A 19,096-nucleotide genomic window follows, 5' to 3' on the forward strand; every position below is an offset into this window, starting at 1 on the left:
TAAATCACATCACCTCACAGTACATTGAACAGAATGTTTTCTTTTTTCAATTATACTAACACGATTGCAATTACGCTCACCTTTTTTATTTTCTCCTTTGCTGTTCTGTCTCTATTACCCTGGCACGTGAACTGAGACTCCAGCACTTATAACCAATTCCCAAACACCTTTATCTCCTTTGAATTAGATCTTGAACTGGCTGCATGTTTTGACTCAACACTAATGTTTTCCATGTGTTTTTATTCCCAAATTAAAATACTTCCCATTTGGTATTTCTAGCGCAACAGCAATCAGTAAAACATGCCCAGAATCCCCACCCAAGAATCCATTTTCTCCAAGTCCCTCAGCAAGACCCGAAAAACATAGGTGCCCACCCAATCCTTGAAGAACCTCCACGTAACAAGGTATCTGCAAGCCATCTGACCTGCTATCAAAATCTCTAGTAACCAGACAAATCACTTTGTTTCCTGACATGCTTTTACTGTTCCATGAGCAAAAATGAAGCTGTTTCTTCACGGGGAGAGCCACAGGTGCAGAGAGCTCGCCACCAGAGGCTGCATTACATCCCCCAGGCAGCTCAGAGCCAGAAGTAAAAAGCGTCTGTAGCAACACTCTAGAACTTGTTCAAAAGCATGGTGGTTTCCTTCTCAGGGGTTGTTTTTCTGGATAAAACTAAAGGTTCTGCTGGACAGCAACTCTGGAATCTAGCTGACAAGTTTGAACCATATGCTGGCTTGTAACATCTGTTACAGGTCTCCCCACTACTATGACTCCATTCTCCCGAGTCAATTTCTGCCAAAATTTCATGTTCCTTGTCAAGGATGTAAGCCATTATTAGGACAGTGCAAAGTAAACATCAATAATGGTTCTAAGGCAATGCTCAAATTTTATACAACAAACTAGGGATCTTCAGAGATCAAAGGTGACAAAGAAGCCATGAATAATTTAAAGAAAGTCAAAAGGGGAGAGTAAGGACACAAATGTGACCTTAAGAGACCTTGTGTAGGTGCTTTTCTTTCTTGTGGGTCAATCCACATTTGCTCAGATTTCCTTCCTCTTAATTCCCATAGCTGACCTGAGTTTCCAGCTGGATCTAGAAGGTTCCCAGGCAAATTCTCTCATAGGTGCGTCTCCTTTTTTTTATTCACCCCCTGTCTTTATGTTTACCGGCATGTCCGTAGATAGTAGAGTTATTCTTTAAGTTCGTTCTCTACATGTTTTTAGTTTGGGGCAACAAACCATTCCTGACTTCTCTGTGTACTGTCCACATCTTTATGTGGATAGATTTGATAGAACTGAATGGCTAGGAGTATTTAAACACCAGACCCTGGGGCAGTTTAACCACCTAATGGAACATTCCACATCCTACCTCTACCCTTTCTCCCTTGGGGGAGAGGGGTATGGGCACATCTGTCAATCACTGTTTGGCCATAAGCCACCTTAGCGGTAGCCACCCACAGAGTGAAGAGTCTGACAAGCTGACTTCTCCCAGCCCAGACCCAATGGCCTTCTAGACACACGAGCATTCTGTGGGGTCTGCACCTGGGGGCTGAAGTAGATTAATAGGAACCAGATGATGGGAGGTATTTATCTGATTAGCCCAGAGGGCCCATTTTTACCCAGATAACAGAACTCTAGGTAACAGCAGGTCACAGACCTGATGGGGTGTAAAAGGGAGATTTAAAAAGATTCATAAGCACTAAAAGTCTCCTGTAGCAAAGAGAGACTCAGGATTTCAAATCTGAACACAATTTGTGCCAAGACAGTGGCTAGCCACTTGGGGATCCCAGAAAGAAGGCTGGGATGGAGGGGCACCTGGGTGGCTCAGTTGGTTAAGCATCTGACTCCAGGTTTCAGTTCAGGTCATGATCTCAAGGTTTCCTGAGTTCAAGCCCCATGTAGGACTCTGAACTAGCAGCATGGAGCCTTCTTGGAATTCCCTTTCTCCCTCTTTCTCTGCCTCTCCCCAAAATAAACTTTAAAAAAAGAAGAAGGCTGGGATGGGAGATGGGCTCCAGGATTTCTGGACAACCAGTGGATCCCTCCATCGAAGGACAGGAAATGTGACCCACTGTCCCTAACCCCATAAGGGAAGACTATGACCAGGAAACTAGGAGCCTAGCCACTGTGACATCCACAAACAGGGCAGGAGGAAACCTCTGCCAAGGCCACAGAGTAAAGGTAAGAGCAGAAGCTGGCACCTGGGAGGACACAGGACTAAGTCAGCAAGAATCCCAGGCCCAAGACTTGAAGTCAGACACATCAGGGCAGGGGTGCCAAAAGGAGAAAGAACGGCTGGGGTGGGGGGCTGCTTCTGGTCAGAGCACAGCCTATTTTACAGTTTTCCCAGTCACCCAGCAGGCCTTGGGGACCTGCCACCTATAACATGGGGCCAGCAACACCTACATGGACAGAGGAGCAGCACACCCAAGCTAGAAGGGCTCCACATTCACTGCACAAGCCTCAGGTGTCTCAGCACCCACCATGCTAAGGGGCACCTCATCTTTACTAGCTAATATACAAATACCACCAGGTGTTAAGCCCAAGAGGGTCCAAAAGGCATTTTGAGGTTTGCAGAAGGAAACCTAGCTTTCATGGGAATTCCAGAATCAAGAGGCAGTGAGGACCACATTGGAATCCAATTAACAGTCCAAACCCAGTGTCCTCTAACAGCCCACCTGAGGAGCAAGTGCAACATCAAAAAAGCAGCTGTAGGGAGGCCTCCGTGCAGGGCCAGGAGGGCTCGGCCACATAAAACCCCAGCTCAAACTTTACAAGCCACTCAGAAGCGGGCAAGTGGTACTCTGCCTGGTCAGAAAGCTCAGCAAGTGGGGAGAGAATAGGAGCCACACTCATTCACAGGCTAAACAAGGCAGAGCCTGAGAAAAGGATTAGAGAACAAAAAGGGGGGGGTGGTCAGGGATCATGGGTAGAGTTCCCCTCTCCAACTTCTAAACACAGAACCCATACTGTAGCCAGAGAAGATTCAGACACTAGGCAGAACCTGTAGCTCACCGGGAGCCCCTGAGCCGTCAGGCACACCACAAAGACTCTCACACCACCTCCATCACTACCAACCAAAGCCAGCCCTGATCCAAGACCTTTAACCATCAAGGCTGCACACAGCCACAGGAACCTTCTCAACACCGTGCCCCAGGGAGCAGCCCCCTCTCAAACAGCTAGCACCTGAGCTGAATCCCCTCGGTCACTCCTGCACTAGAAGATTCTTCTTGAAACGCTGCCCACTCCCTCCATTTGTCATTAGCCCCGCTGCTGGAACAGCACAGCACGAAGCACAGAGCCGGAGGACTCCACTCCGGAGAGGAAAAGGCCTGGCAAATGCTATATGGAAGCCTCATTCTGTTGTCTATGTTGCTGGAAATGGACTACTTTTTCATCCATGGATGAAGCAGCCTTCTCCAAATGTGCTTTTCTCGCCCTACCAATGTCCTCTCTCAGTGATTTGACCTTTTACGAGCAAGGAGACTAACCTCATGGAGAGATTAGCCACTTCAGCTACCTCACCAGTTTCTGCCTTCCTCACCTCTGTCTTGATGGGCAGACCTCATCATCTCCTAGGTTTTGGGGAAACTCCTCTAAAGGCTCTAAAAATCCTTTGTACCAGGTTGTTCTTCACAACTACAATCAGAAATTACACTTTGCCGTCTTAAGCCAATGTATCCTTTTAATTCAATGCTGGATATCTCCAAGTGTCCACCTTACAGGTCGCAGACCATCACTTGACAGGGTTTACTTATTCTCTTAACGAGAAGACAGGGTCTGGTCCAGAAAACTGAAGCAGAAGTTTTAAGCCCAACAAAATGCTTTTGAAGTAAGCCAGTAGAAAACCCTCAGAAAACACCTTTAGGATCCTAAGGATTTCAAACCCTTTTTGTTTTTAAATCCTCAATTCCATTTATTATCCTTACAATTATTCTGCACCTTTTCTCTTCAAGAGGAGATTGAGTCATCAGAGCCAGCTGGCCCTCTGAACATTTTTCTGGTGTCTGGAAATAAGATCACTTGCAGGGACCAACTAATTTATTTTCTCTAGCTAACCTCATAAAAATGCAGACTTTAATGCCAATCAGGTTTTTTTTTTTTTTTTCCTCCATCCGTATCTAAGTTCATGCCTACAACAGGACCATCGGTTTAAGGGACGGAAGCTAGTCATGCATCGTTTGCTGCAACATTTCATCAAGTGGTCATACCCAAAATGTACAAAGAAATAAGAGTGAGAGTGGAGAAGAGCAAAGAGGTACAAATAGCTTAAGGGTCTCTCTCCACACCGAAATCCCATTCCAACTTCCTGCTTCAGCACTGCTGTGCTATCAGAAAAGGCCTCTGTTGGCTGCCAGCCATGACCTTCAAAGCAGCGTCCAGTGGCCTTCACTTTTTGGGAGATTGGCTCGGTTGCTGACCACAAAGGCTCCACGCCACTCTTATCCCAACTGGGTACAGAGTTCCAAAGTTAACACTGGAGAATTCCAAAGGCAGGTCCCCTCCAATTCATCAACATGCAGTCCTGGATTCTAAACATTCCTATACTTAATAGGAAGTAAGAGGATTGTAGGGTGTAAAAAACGTTTTGGAGAAATTTACTTGATAGCATTTTAAACCCGAGCCCAAACCGATCCTGGATCCTTCCAGCCCAATCGTGTAGCAGGAAAGGGGTCGTTGGGGAAGTGGCATATGGTGCCGGGCCTAAGAACAGTCATTGTCTGATGTCTGTAATAGCTTAACCATGGCTTATATGGCAAGGATGGAAACCATCTGGAAAAGAAACAAGGACTCAACCAACTGTTATGAAAAAGGTTTTCCCCCCACTTGTCGTGTTTTCTTTTTCTCCTTTCAACTGAAGATTGTTCCAGGTTTGGTTTATCCATCCCAAAGAAATCGCATCTAATATTGCCATTTGGAAAGGAAAAGAATATGTCACAATGGGGGTTGGTATTTCATACACATCACACATACATTCCATTTTCTATACATAACCAAAGGATAATATTTAGTGCTGTTACAATAAATCTATTCCAGATCTTGCCAATAATAGGTAACGGAACAAGAAAGGGTTTTGTTTTTTTTTTAATACAAAGGAAAAGCTTTGACTCTTGGGTACCCATGTTAAGTTATACAGTCAAGCCCTCCCATCTGACACAATTGGGGCTGAGGTAATGAGTGGTGAGAACTAATTAAAGCACAAAATCCTTTTAAGGTAACCAATACCTTAAAACTTTATTTAATCTGCAGCTATCAAAATTGACCATCCCGGTTTGCCTGTTATGAGATATGGCACGGTAAGGGTGTACACTTTCACACCCAAGCTATGGGTGTGAAAAGGTCATTTCAAGCTATGACCTTTCTTTGACTAAGAGTCTACTAACTAGAATTATCCGTGGACCTTCTGTCATGAACTCCTCCAATGATGTGGTCTGGGATTTCCAATCCCCGTTTCTGTGAAATCGAGCAAGAACGGAGATACTTGTGAAGACTAGAGCCCTTCTGTATTTTTTCCCATGTTCCCCAACTCTTAAAAGATGTCCCAACCCACCTATGTTGATGAATGCTTTGATAGTAACTAGTTTTGAATCTTGTCCAAACTATTCCATGTATTTTGAAAGCAGTGATTTTTTATACTCCTGTTTAATCCGTTTATAAGATATTCACCTACTATTTCATCCCATTACTTAAGTCCAATAGCAAGCGCGATTGGCATAAGGAGGCTGGGGAACAAACACACCGATCCTGTCAGCACCTGGTTCAAGCACTCCAGCAGGAAGGCATGTGTGTCTTGGGAGAGCCCTGGACCAGCTGGTGGTGCTCGGTGTGCTATGGGGATAAGTTATGTGTTTTACATGCCACAGGTATTACACGAGACTGTAGGATACCTAGGTTAATGCAAGTCAATGGCATAGCTGTTTAAAAAACTGTACTTGAAATATTTATATTCCAAAAAAGTGCATTTACCTAACAGGAATTAGTTCATTCGGATTCTGATCTAGCCTATTTCAGTGTTCATCTGCTTTGCCCTGCCTACTCTCATGGGAAATACCAATTCATATTCCTGTCCCCTATCTCTACTGGTTATCAGCTATACTTCAATATTTCACTTCAATGGTATTCAGCACCTTATATATTGGAATTTGTTCTAGATCTGGATTTGGGGGAAGGTGGGGTCATGCCAAGTCCTAGGTCACAGACCTTTTCATCAGGTAGATTTATATATATAACTGGAAAAAGTGTCAAGCAGGTGATAAAGCTAATGATTAAATATATATTGCCTATTTTTATAGTACAGAGTTCATGGTCACTCAGTGCTACAGGCAGCTGACACGTCAACAGTCACTACAGACCTCACTGTTTCCAACATGATTAGGAACCCTCCCACCCCTGAGGTGTAGGAGTCTGCTATACAATTACTCGCTGGCCACAAAAGTTGTCACCAGAGACCCTAACCTCCTTGCACACCTAATACCAGATGACTTTAAATTACACAGTTGCCATGTACATTCATCCCCTCCCTCCCTCCATCCCTGGTTCTCCAACAAGGAAATAGGAAGTGAAGGGACCAGAAACCATCCCTTCTACTCCACTCAGGTACCACATCCGAGGTATAGACTGGGCCTCTAGAAGATGACTTATGCGCTCTTAATTAGGGTCCTGAATTAAGACCACAACCTGAATAAAAGCAAAACTATTCAAACACGGCAAATTTCTACGTATAAAATAATTTATAGCTTTTTTTCTTCTCTTTAGGTTACTAGATACTTGCCTCAACTTGACCCGATGCCAGGAGGAAATCAGGCCCCGGTTTTAGATACCGTTCACATAAAAATTGGCTACGTCACATAAGTAACTGCTTTCGTTGCCATTCAACCCACGTGTATAGACGGGGAAAACAACAGGTACAGGAAAATGGCTGCAGGAATGGCCCCAGTAGGGTTCTGGTATGATCACTGGCAAACCACTCTGCACCACAAGTACATCCACTTGACACGATATTGCTTTCAATCTACAGACGCCCCATCCTACACTGACCTGAGATTTCCCTGTCACCTGAGCACAGCCTGGAGGCTCAGCCCCCACTTCTTCACAGCGAGCTTCATGGAGCCACCAGAAGGCATGTGAATATCACTACAGTTGGCTGGAGGTTCACACTAACACAACCCCATCAAGAACCTCATCAACAATCTGTCTTACCTCAAGCTCTGCTGACTAACCAAAAAGCAAAGGAAGTTGCGATGAAACAGGGCTTCAAAAACTATTGCCAAAAATGACTTCACTAATCACCTGTGGTAAGGACTAACCGCAATGAATAGCATACTCCCAAGTATTTTATTGGGATTAACATTTAGATGACATTTCTTATCACACATTTAATCACTCGAGGGCCGATGGCAAGTTCCCCTTCTGCACCTGTCACTCACCAATGCAGGCATGGACCCTCACGGACAGCTGTGTCCTCAGGACGATGCTGTGCTTTTTGCCCCGCCTAATGGAGACAGGAGACAAAATATACATGGGTATCAGAGTAGTCACCAAAAAGACACATACATGCTATCAATCAGCTTTAAGGTTCTGGCACACCCACCTCAAAGAGATTCTAGATCAGCAGGGACCTGTACAGAACAAGAATTTATCCAGAAATAACATGTCACAGGGCTTTACAGAAAATAAAACAATCCGGTTTGATTCTGTTGGATGGGCACACAGCTTTTATTACCAAACCTGGTCAACTCATCCCGTCCACAGAGTCTGCACATACCCATGCTGGGACAATTTTAAGATCTGTGCCCAAGTGAAATCCCTGGAATAGGACAACACAAACCTGCTTGATCATTCCCCTGACCACGTTTACATTTTTGGATATAGAAGAAGGGCATACACAGTGGAGTCACCACAAAGAGCTGGCTTGCTGTCCATCAGGGCAATACTGTTACAGCTTTTACTCTTCGCTCACAGGAAGGTGGGAGTCTAACCAATAGCTTACAGGCTATTTATTCTCAGGAATGCCAATTTACACCATGCTTTGTCTCACCTCCTCCTCTTTCTCACTTCAGGGAAGCAACCAGGATGGCCCTGGGCCCCAACTCTGCTCCCGGGGTCGGGGGTGGGAGTGGGGGGTCCTCCCACCCTGAGCTGAGGACTAAACCACATAGCAGTTAAGCAGATATATGGGAGAAAAGAGCAGACCTGTCTACCTAAGGGTAGCAAAGGCTTTGAGATTTGGACAAAGTGGGGAGCCGGTGGACAAAGATGAAATGGAGCCAGCCAACCAGCACAGTAGCAGATAACCTGCTGGCTCTCGAAGCTGCTGAACCCCCTGCCATCCCTCTTCTGGAAGCTCCTTTATCCCCATCAGGGCTTCCCCTACAACACAGCCTGACAGTGCTTTCCTGCTTCCTGCACTTGCGGCTGTGTTGGAAGGAAGGGAACAAATCTGACCAAGGCACATGGTTAATATCGTGGTTATAAATTCACAATCACTGAAACAGTATATTTTATTCTCGAGACCAGGTAAGAGGACAAAGAAGTACGGTTTTTAAAATGGTTTCTTTCAAAGGAGGAAGGAAAGCCCCTTGCATAGCCCTGCAAGAGGAGGCAGTAGCCTCCACCCCAGCAGCTGCTCGTAAGCACAACACCTACATTTATGGTCCCTTCAGATCCCTCCTTTCTACTTTGTGTTCATCTGATGCTTTCACATTTGCCATGTGCAAGGCACTGGGCTCAAGGAGCTTGTAACAAATACACAACACTTGACCCATCTTCACAAGGTTGGATTCCTATCAACCCAGACTTCAAGACTTTCTACACACACACACACACACACACACACCCTTTTCCTCTTGACAATCTAGATGTTGACACTCCCTCAGTTCTTGTGATCATACTAGAAAGTCCTAAGCGCATGGAACAGAATGAGGGAGAAGACTTCAGTGTGTTCTGGGAAAAGGCAACAGGAAATGGGTTCCGGGACGGTGGGGCAGGGAGCAGCCACCAAGTGTGTAGTTTCACCCAGAGATGGGCAGAAGCCATGCTTGGAACAGTGACCAGAGAATCAAAGAGTGAAGGCCAGACCCTAATTATGAGTAATAGCCAACCCTAAGTCCACAGATCTGGAAGATTTTCTGTAACTCATGTTATCAGGAGTTATGAGTCAATAAATAAAGTATGGAGACAAAGTACATGCTTTAGATGCCCAGATGTGGGGGGAAAGTAGGGAATGGCCGGGTAAAATATTTCAGAAAACCTCAGGTTCTGGAAGAGTTCAGAAGGGCCAATTGATAGCCCTGCTTTTATCTTTAAACAATGACAAAAATCCAATGTTGAGGAAGTGCTTGTTTTCCCACAGAACTCTCCGGTCCCACAGTAGGCATGTGGTATGGTTGCTCTGGGATTCCAGGCACTTGCACGCAAACAAGGACGGTCTTCCTGAGGAAGCGATGGCAGGCACACCATACTGGAGGGGTCCTCTTTTCTGTGCTTGTACATTGAGAAAGCAAGCAATCAGCTTGGTTATGCTAAACCCTAAGGGAATTTATAAGGCCACAGAACAGGGGCGTCTGGGCGGCTCAGTCGGTTAAGTGTCTGACTCGTGGTTGCCACTCAGATCATGACCTCACCACTCAGGCCATGACCCTGTGGTTCAGGAGTTCAAGCCCCGCATTGGGCTCTGCACTGACAGTGCAGAGCCTGCTTGGGGTTCTCCCTGTCCCCTCCACAGTGCCCCCCACTAAATAATCTTAAAAATGAATGACCACAGAAAAAAAAGGCCTATTTCATAGTTTAGCACTTATAATTCCTCTGCTTCAACATTCTACCTCCTTCTCTGCCTGCCCCCATACACAAAAGCCTCAGTGAAAGAAACCTGTGTGGAATTGGGGGCCATGGCAGCAGCAGTCCCCTGAGACAAAGGAGGCTCCAAATCCCAGGAATTCCTACCACAGAAGAGGACTAGCCTAGGCAGAGGGAAGTGGTGATCATGCAGGCAGGTCCACAGAAGATGTCCTTCACCTCCCACCCCACCCCCCATTTCTCCCACCTTTGATGTGGGTGTCATGGCTATGCCCACTCTGCAGATGAGGAAAGTAAAGCTTGGAGAAAGGGGATCAACCGCATCAAGTCACATGGCTGGTGGAACAGACCCAGGCTGAAAGCAGGACGACTCCAGAGTCACCTGCACCATCCTGCCCTTTGCTGCAGGGTCACCTCACTAGGTAACCTTCCCCAGAGCTTACAAAGGGTCAAGAGAGGCATTCTTAGAGACTGGCTTAACCTCAAGGCTAAGAACCTAACAAAAAAGCACACGCATTAAAAAATTACAATGCAGGGACACCTGGGTGGTTCAGTCAGTGAAGCATCCGACTCTTGATCTCAGCTCAGGTCATGATCTCACGGTTTGCAATATCAAGCCCCACGTCAGGCTCCATGCTGACAGCATGGAGCCTGCTTGGGATTCTCAAAATAAGCATTTAAAAAATAATAAATGGGGGAAGAGAGGTTTTAAAAAATTATGATGCAAATGAAGAAAATATTGGCTAACCAAATTAGGTTTATTCGAAGAATTCAAGAATTACAGCAAGTTTCAGGTTTTAGAGATGTATCAAAGATTGGGGCACCTGGGTGGCTCAGTCGGTTAAGCGTGTAACTTCAGCTCAGGTCACGATCTCACGGTTAGTGAGTTCGAGCCCAGCATGGGGCTCGAAAGCCTGGAGCCTGCTTCAGATTCTGTGTCTCCCTCTCTCTCTGTGCCTCCCCCACTCACACTGGGTCTCTTGAAAATAAGTGTCAAAAAAAAAAGTTTAAAAATGTATCAAAGGTCAATGCATGGAGGACACCAATCATAAGGACCCTTTAAATCTGATTACTTCCCTCCCTCCACAGCTTTCTTACTGGACATACTAGAGAAAGATTTTTATTTAATATGTGACCCTCTCACTTTCACTGACTCTACAATCTTTTGGCTAATTCTTTTCACTTTAGAGAAATAAAGGTATCTAATTATTTAATCCCCACTTTTTCCAGTAAATATGCCCGCATCTCCTGTTTCACAGCTTAAAACTTTGAGGAAATCAAATCACAGATATACTTTTCCTCTGCTCCCAATAGGATACTAGGTCAGTTTGGGTTCAGACAATAATCCTAAATTGTTAACATTTACGGAAAGCTTATTATGTGCCAGGCCTGTAACTACCCTCTTTTTAGTTAGACTTCATTTTTAAAGACAAGTTTTAGGTTCACAACTCCCTTCCTCCAAAGGATCACCCCAGCCTCTCTGGTCCTTAACGCTTCTCACCTGGGTACCAGGCCTCTCTCTATGCAGATTTGGTCTTCACAAGATTACTACGAAGTAGGTTACATGGCCATTTTTACAGTGAGGAACTTAAGGCCCAGAAAGATTAAGCAACCTTGCTGAGGTCACACAGCTAGAAATTCAAAGAGCTCAGGCTCCTCCCAGCAAGTCTGACCCCAAAGCCTGAACTATCACCTCCCTACATCTGCCTCCCAGATTGATGTTCCTTCATTCCCTTGGTCCACCCATGATCAAAGGTGTCTACTTTGTGCTGGAGAGCACAGGATATGCCAAGGTAAAAGGTACGTCCTGCCTCAAGACAGGAAAAGAGAACTCCTCTCACTTCACAGCAAAGTTATGTGTACAAGGAATGGACACACATCCCGCTGTCCTTTCCCTTCTTCCCAGGAGCTGGGAGGCAGAGGAGAAGGTAAAAGCTGAAGAAACCACTCTGGACACACAGATGGAAGGATTTTGAGGACATGACAGCTGTTCTACCAGACCTAAGGATGACTGTCTACGTTTGAACTCTTAAACAAGAAACAAATTCATCTCACTTTTTTTCCATTTATTTTATTCATTGATTTTTTTAAGACAGAGTAGGAGCCCAGGAGAAGGGCAGAGGGAGAGAGACAGAACTTGAAGCAATCTCCATACTCCACATGGAGCCCCAGGCGGGGCTCCATACCACAACCCTGGGATCCTGACCCGAGCCAAAACCAAGTCGGACACTCAACCCACTGAGCCACCCAAGTACCCCCAAACTTATCTTTAAACATTCCTATTTTGGTTCGAGATCTACCCTAACCACTACATGCTTTCTTGCCTTAATGATGCTAGAAGACGAGCAGCCATATTTGAAGGGTGATCAAATAGGAAAGATGGAGCTTTCTTGTCATCAACACATCATCCTTCAAATGGCCCTAATTACCCTCGTTTTAATTGGACCTCGTTTTTAAAGAGAAGTTTTAGGTTTACAACTCCCTTCCTCCAAGGGATCACCCCAGCCTCCCTGGCCCTTCATGCTTCTCACCTGCGTGCCAGGCCAATGTGTCTCACCTGGTCACCTCATACCTCGAGTATGGCTCGACACAACCGAATTTGCAGGAGCCCTCTCCCTCTCCCCAGATGGCTCCCACCCCAGAACCTTGCTACTTTTCTCAAGTCACTGTTACCCAGCTATAAATGTCATGTAGCCCATTTTACTCATGTTTTGCTGTAATCCGTCAACTAGTGCCACAGCTCTAGGTTCACAGCACCCTCCCCCCTTCCCACCACATACCCCAAACCACTCCCCAACCCCGCCTTCCTCAGCTATCAGGTTCAGGTACACTAGGTCACAGCGGCCACCCTCCCTGGTACTTGATTGACTTCTGGGAGGGTTCCTTCTTTGCAATTCAGGTCTCTTCTGACGCCCACCCACACCTTAAAGCCCAGAACCCACCTCAGCTCACCCAGGCCCACCTGCTGCCATCTTTGTCCAGGGATGCAATCTGACATTTGAAGCTACTTAGAGCCTTTCCACTCCCACAGTCCACTCAGCATAGGAGTTCATTCTCTCCTGTCCGATTTCCTACAGAACGGTCTCCTTCACGCAGCCCTGAAGGGCTTTAAAAAGCACCACTGCCCGGGCCAACCACCCAAGTTCCTAGTTTATTGGTCTGAAGCTGGGCGGGGAAAAAAAATTGTTAAAGTTGCTTAGGTGGTGGCCGTACTCTCCAAGACGGAGAGCCTATGCTATAGGCTTCTGACCAAACATCAGACCCCCTGAGGAGCTCTTGAAGAGGCCAGAATCCCAGGCCCCACACCAAGCCTCCTGCAGTAGGTGCCTAGAAGCCAGCATTTAAAAAATATATATATATATATATATATATATTTTCTTAATTCTGAGGAGAGAAAGGTGGGGGGGGGGGCGGGGGCAGAGAAAGGGAGAATCCCAATCAGGATCTACACTGTCAGCAGAGAGTCCAACGCAGGGCTCAAACTGATGAACTGTGAGATCGTGACCTGAGCCGAAATCAAGAGTCAGATGCGTACCCGACTGAGCCGCCCAGTTGCCTAGAAGTCAGCATTTCTAAGCAGGTTTCCTCCAGGTTACTGATAGGCAGCCTAGCACTGGCCTAGGACTGGTGGACAAGGTTTTGCGTGGGGAGAAGTTTCACAGCCTTTCAATAGATTCTCAAAGAATTCTTTGTATCCCAAAAATGTCAAGTTTGAAGGAATGTGTAATCTTCCTGTCCTGCGGTGTGATGCGGGGGTTAAAAACCTTATCCAATCACATCTTTACCTGGGTCTCCTTTGTTTCTAGGTCTAGAATACAGAAATCACCTAAAATACATACTGAACCTACATCTAAGAACCTATTGAACCTGAGAAAACAAACTATACACAAAACTCCTCCCAAGTTGAAAGAGACTCCGGTTAGGGCATGGATAGGAAACAACAAGTTTTCCCCCTTTTCCTCGTAAGGGATTACCTTCAGCTGAGAGTGCGGGCCCGGGGCCTGAGGCTCCTTTGGCAAATCACTGAAGGTTACGGTCTGCTGTCTTCTCCGTGTGGGCAAGGCTCAAACTGCAGACCACCAAGCCTGCCTGCCCCTGGCCGCCGTGAGGGAGACAACCAGCCCTTCCGAACAAAAGGTGCCATCCTGGCAAGTTCAGTGCTCAGCTCTGCATTGCTGATTTCCCCCATCCAAAACTTTGCATATGCACAAACTGCACAGAAACGTCAGGGGTTCGTGGACCCACACACACATAGTTTCTGGAGGCTCATGAGCTACAGGTCAAGAAGTTAGGCATCTAAGCGTCAAATGAGAGCTCCCCCCAACCCCTCGGGGCCCCGAAGCACATCGACTGCAAAGCTGACGCCCCAGCAGACGGGCTCCCCCACCTGCATTCAAGTGCACACAGAGCCTTCCCCATTGCACCGTCGTCTGCTCAGCGTTGGCGGGGTGGGGGGGGGGGGTCACACTCCCTCACTCAACTTCCGGCAGCATTTTCAGGAATGGTCTTTCCAGGCAGTCCTGGAGGGCTTTAAAAGCACCTCTGCCTGGGCCCACCCCCAAGTTCTGATTTCACTGGTCTGAGGCTGGGCAGGGAGGGAACCTGTTAAAGTTCCTCAGGTGGTGCTCATACTCTCCAAGACTGTGCGGTAGGTGCCTGAGCGAACATCAGACCACCTGAGGAGCTCCCCAAGAGGCCAGGATCCCGGGCCCCACGCCAACTTCCTGAAGCAGGCACCTAGAAGCCAGCATTTCTAGGCAGCTTTGGCCAGGAGTATTTGGCTCTAAGTACCTGCAAACGTTCAGCCCTTTCCAACCCTGCCTGGCCTGACACCCTCCTGTCTGAGCCACAACCCTCACACTGCCAAGCTCTCCCCACCCCCCACCACTACCCCACACGGCTGGCCCCCAACTTCCCCACCACCACTCAGCTCTGTGAAGACAGGTATGGTGGCGGGGAGCAGTTAGCAGCCCCCCTGGCAGATGAGGAACCTGGGAAGGAATCAGAGCTGACCTTCAGATGCAGACCTGAACGGAGCCAAAGGTGAGCACCCTGAGTGACTGAGACAAAGGCAGGAGCCCCGGGAACACATGCCCCACGTGCAACAGCCACACTGGTCCTCAGAGCACTCGGCAGCACTGTGCTCCTCAAGACCCTCGTAGCTCTACTGCGTTCCCTGCAACGGCCCCCTCGACCTCGCAAAGCCACTACCCTCTTCAGGGCCAACCTCTGGCCCCACCTTCTCTGTGACAGATCCCTGTGCCCCCCGGCTGGCGCTGGTTTTCTTTCAGAGTTCAAAGGAGGTGGAAATAAGCAAAAAAGAGGCGGGGGCAGTCTTTCTGGCCCCGCTCTGCCCTGCGGGCAAGGATCTTGCCTCGGTTGCCCTAACTTGAAGAAAGGAGATTTCAGAGCGGTTCACCCGCGTGGGCCCCTCCAGGTCTAAAATCCAGTGATTCCCGTTTCAGTGTATCTCCTCAAATTCTAACTGTAATTATAGTAGAGGATACTACTTCTGAGTTTGTATTCTATGCTGGGAACTAGCTTAATGTTTCAGATACTACACATCATCATAGCTTTGCCTGCATCAACCCAACAAGGATGTGATAGGATTATCCCCAGTTACTAGGAAGCTGAGGTTCCGAGAGGTGAAGTAGCATCCTCACGGTCACACAGCCATGAGACTAACCGCAGGGCCCATGTCCTCAACCACTACGCCGTGCTGTTCCCCACCGTGCTCTCCTCCGGTGCCAGAGACCTTGTTGGGATCCCCACTGACATGGGGAGGGAAATGGACTTGGGTAATACTGTCCTCATTTTATAAATAAATTTTATAAACCCCTATTAGAGATAAAGTGGCTTGTACCAGGTCACACAATGGCAGGGTCAAGAATAATAATCCAGGGGGTTCAGGGCTTCTGTTTCCACTACACCATGCTGTGGTTGCTGATTTCCCTGGCCTTGGAAGGCAATAAATCGACCTGGCTCCATTTTGGCAGCATAATAATTGCTTTGTCCTTCTACCTTTGAAGGTCTTTCTCCTCTTCTCCAGTTAGCGATAGCTTACGTGATAATTCTAAACAAGCAGTGAGTTAATTTTTAGTCTTGGCATAAAAGAGCAGGGTAATGGACAAGAACAAAGAAACTCCTCCAGCAAGGAAAATTCTCTCAGAACACACTGTACAAAAAACCCTACCGTTTGCACACTACCTGCCACACGTCTTCATTATACGGTCACAACATTAGCAGATTTTTGCTGTAATTCACACAAATCAAGAGAAAGAATGGTTTCGTTTGCCCTTTTCATACCTCAAAAAGGCAATTCTTAACTAGAAAGAAATTATGTTTTAACTGCCATTTGTGGGAGACATGAGCTTTTAGGCACATGACCTTTGCCAAATGCCACACCTCCTACGAGAGGACTTAGCAGGGACACTCAGCACAAATGACACTGCAGGTGTATGTACCCAGACACGTCCCACCTGTGTGGGAAAACTCAGCTTTCAGGCTGCTTGCAGCTAGTTCCCAGCAATTTGCCACATGCTGCCAGAGCTCAGTGGCGGTAAATGACCCAGAGACAACAGAGTGACCCGGCAATGCCAGGACAGCATCGCCCTGGCCTGTCTTCTGCAACCTAGGCCAGGGACAGAGGAGTCTCCCCACCAATGTCAGTAAAGGTAGCTTCTTCATACTCTTCTGGACAAAAAGGAATGTCGTCCTGAGTACATTCCAAAGGACAAGGGGTGGGTCACCACAGACCCAGGCTTTTTCAAAGACGATACAAAGCCCCATCTTGGGTGAGTTTGGAGCCCACCTGGCAAAAGCACAGCTACCCAGCATGGTCTGGCTACCTTCTCCTGTTCACAGTTCCCCACGTATGAGTCCTGCCTTCTTCTCTTGCCATGATTCATCTTAGGTTTAGGGTGCAGAAATGGGGTCATGGCTGGTCCCCTCAGATGGACCGATGGCCAGGTGATGATTCACAAAGGAACGGAGTGAGAAAGTAAAGCCCCAGGATCTCCTCTGGGAGCTTACAGCAGGGCTCCTGGCTCTTGAGGAATGGCTGCACCTGACTGCTGACGCAGACAGTGCCAGATGACGGCAGCAAATGTGTCTTCTCTGGAGCCTCCGTGCAGTGTGCTTGAGTGCTATTTGAACTAAATCCAGCGTTTTAGCCTGGGACCGATGATGTCCTTGCATGAACAAGAAACCAACCTACGTCACCCAAGGTGCCAATGCACATCCTGAGTAAACCTGAAATGCCTTTGCCCGGAAGCTCTCGGGATGGCTGGGGGGAATACACACTTGCAATCAGTCTACCTGTGTTCAAACTAGGCTCTACCCTCTACCGACTCTGTCTCCTAGGACATGTAATTTAACTCCTGACCCTCAGTTGTTTCAGGTGAAAAACAGAAACAACCAAATCCAGTCACATGACCACTAAGATGAACTATTAAATGCACATGCCGTGAGTAAGGTGGTTGGTATAGTGGCTAGCATAGCAGGCATTCTGTAAATGTTATATTCTTCTCCATTTTTAACTCTTGATACTGGTGTCTAATGTAGTGTTGCTTTTTTCCCCTAAGCTCCCAACTCCAAATAATTCAAATTTGGATAAAGAAAAAAAATCAAACAGGGCATGGTCTTCAACTATAACACCAATAGAGACATTTTTCAGGTTGACAGCAGTCTACTCATAACACTCCTGGAGTGAAGTCATCCAATTAGACGGTCATCCAGCCTGAATTCTCACATCTTATATAAAGGGATGTCATTGTCAAACACTTGGTAAAAACCATAGCAATGGGTGCGACTCCTGAGTGGCTCAGTCGGTTGAGCATCCAACTTTATTTAGCTCAGGTCATGATCTCACGATCCGTGAGTTTGAGCCCCACTTCTGGCTCTGTGCTGACAGCTCAGAGCCTGGAGTCTGCTTCAGATTCTGTGTCTCCTTTTCTCTCTGCCCCTCCCCCACTCACACTCTGTTTCTCTCTCAAAAATAAATACACATTAAAAAACAACTATAGCAATGGAATCTTCTCAAGTCTATCAATCTAATAATGTTAATTTTTTTAATGATGATGAATAGAATCTGCTGTGACATAATAATGATACCCCTCCTGTGTGTACGGCCTATCATAGTTTTCAGGTCTGTTCCCACACACGGCTGGGTCCTCAGAAAACCCTGCTGGTTCCTACCAAGGACCCTAGCCTTAGGGCTCATGGTCATGTTTTTCAGGACTCCATTGTGGAATCCTGCCATTTACCTGGTCACCAATGTTCAGTAAGTACCTATAATGTGTTGAAAAAAAGCTAGATGACAGATTTTCAGACAGGCCCAGTTCTGACCTAGTAGAGCTTTAGCAGCAGATAATTGGGAGACAATTAAGGGATGAAGGACTGTAAATTGTGGCAGGTGTTAAGGCAGGGAAAACTAGCGTCAGGTAGAAAACTAAGAAGGCTCCCACTTTCCCTCATTTATTGAGCCATTCGTGAAGAATCAATATTCATCTGGCTGTAATCTATTTTTAACTTGGGCAAGGCAGCTTCAGAGCAACTTTTGCAGAGATCTCGAACATCAGATTAATACAGCTAAGCATTATTTGGAAGCAACAAGAAATCTCTGAAGGTTTCTAAGGAGGAAGGTGATGAAATCAGAGATATACTTGATTCTGAGTGGATGAGAACAGAAAGGAAGGCAGGGGGCCCCAATCAAAAGGCTATTTCAATAACCTCATAAACACAGGAACAGCTGACCATATGTTCATATTCCTACGGTGATTTTACTTTCTGTACACATCTCTGATTTTTTATGTGTATTGTTGTATTCAGATTCACAGCAATCAGAAGTATTAAGCATTCTAAATGTAAGCTGAAAGTAACTTGATGTTGATTAACATAATTACTAATTATTTTCCCCACTGTGATGAGTTCAAAAGATGATATAGGACAAAATAAACTACTAGGGCATCTTCCAAGGAAACTAAATACCCAGAAAGATATTACAAACAATGCTTAAAATAGTTGTCAACTACTAAAATCTAGAAAATATTAATTTAATTATATCTGGCTTAAAAAAAAAAAAAACAAGTTAGGGGCACCTGGGTGGCTCAGTCTGATCCTTGATTTCCGCTCAGGTCATGATCTCGCAGTTTCACGGGTTTGAGCCCCACATCAGGCTCTGTGCTGATAGCATGGAGCCTGCTTGGGATTCTCTCTCTTCTTTCTCTGCCCCTCTCCTGCTCATGCTCTCCCTTTCTCTCAAAATAAAAAAATAAACTTAGAAAAAACTTACAAGCCGCTT

The 19,096-nt window shown here is 46.5% G+C and overlaps 1 protein-coding gene across 12 annotated transcripts in view; it reads right to left on the reverse strand.

The window, feature by feature from the left end:
- FHOD3 (formin homology 2 domain containing 3) overlaps positions 1-19,096 on the reverse strand; it is a 472,216-nt gene that overhangs the window by 393,582 nt on the left and 59,538 nt on the right. For all 12 annotated transcript variants that reach the window (XM_040479041.1, XM_040479040.1, XM_040479036.1 and 9 more), the window contains exon 3: positions 7,428-7,492. In XM_040479041.1, the coding sequence (XP_040334975.1) occupies positions 7,428-7,492 (65 nt within the window). The remainder of the gene's footprint in view (positions 1-7,427; positions 7,493-19,096) is intronic.

Source organism: Herpailurus yagouaroundi, unplaced genomic scaffold (assembly GCF_014898765.1).
Source record: "Herpailurus yagouaroundi ecotype Mexico unplaced genomic scaffold, PumYag 142, whole genome shotgun sequence".
Taxonomy (NCBI): domain Eukaryota; kingdom Metazoa; phylum Chordata; class Mammalia; order Carnivora; family Felidae; genus Herpailurus; species Herpailurus yagouaroundi.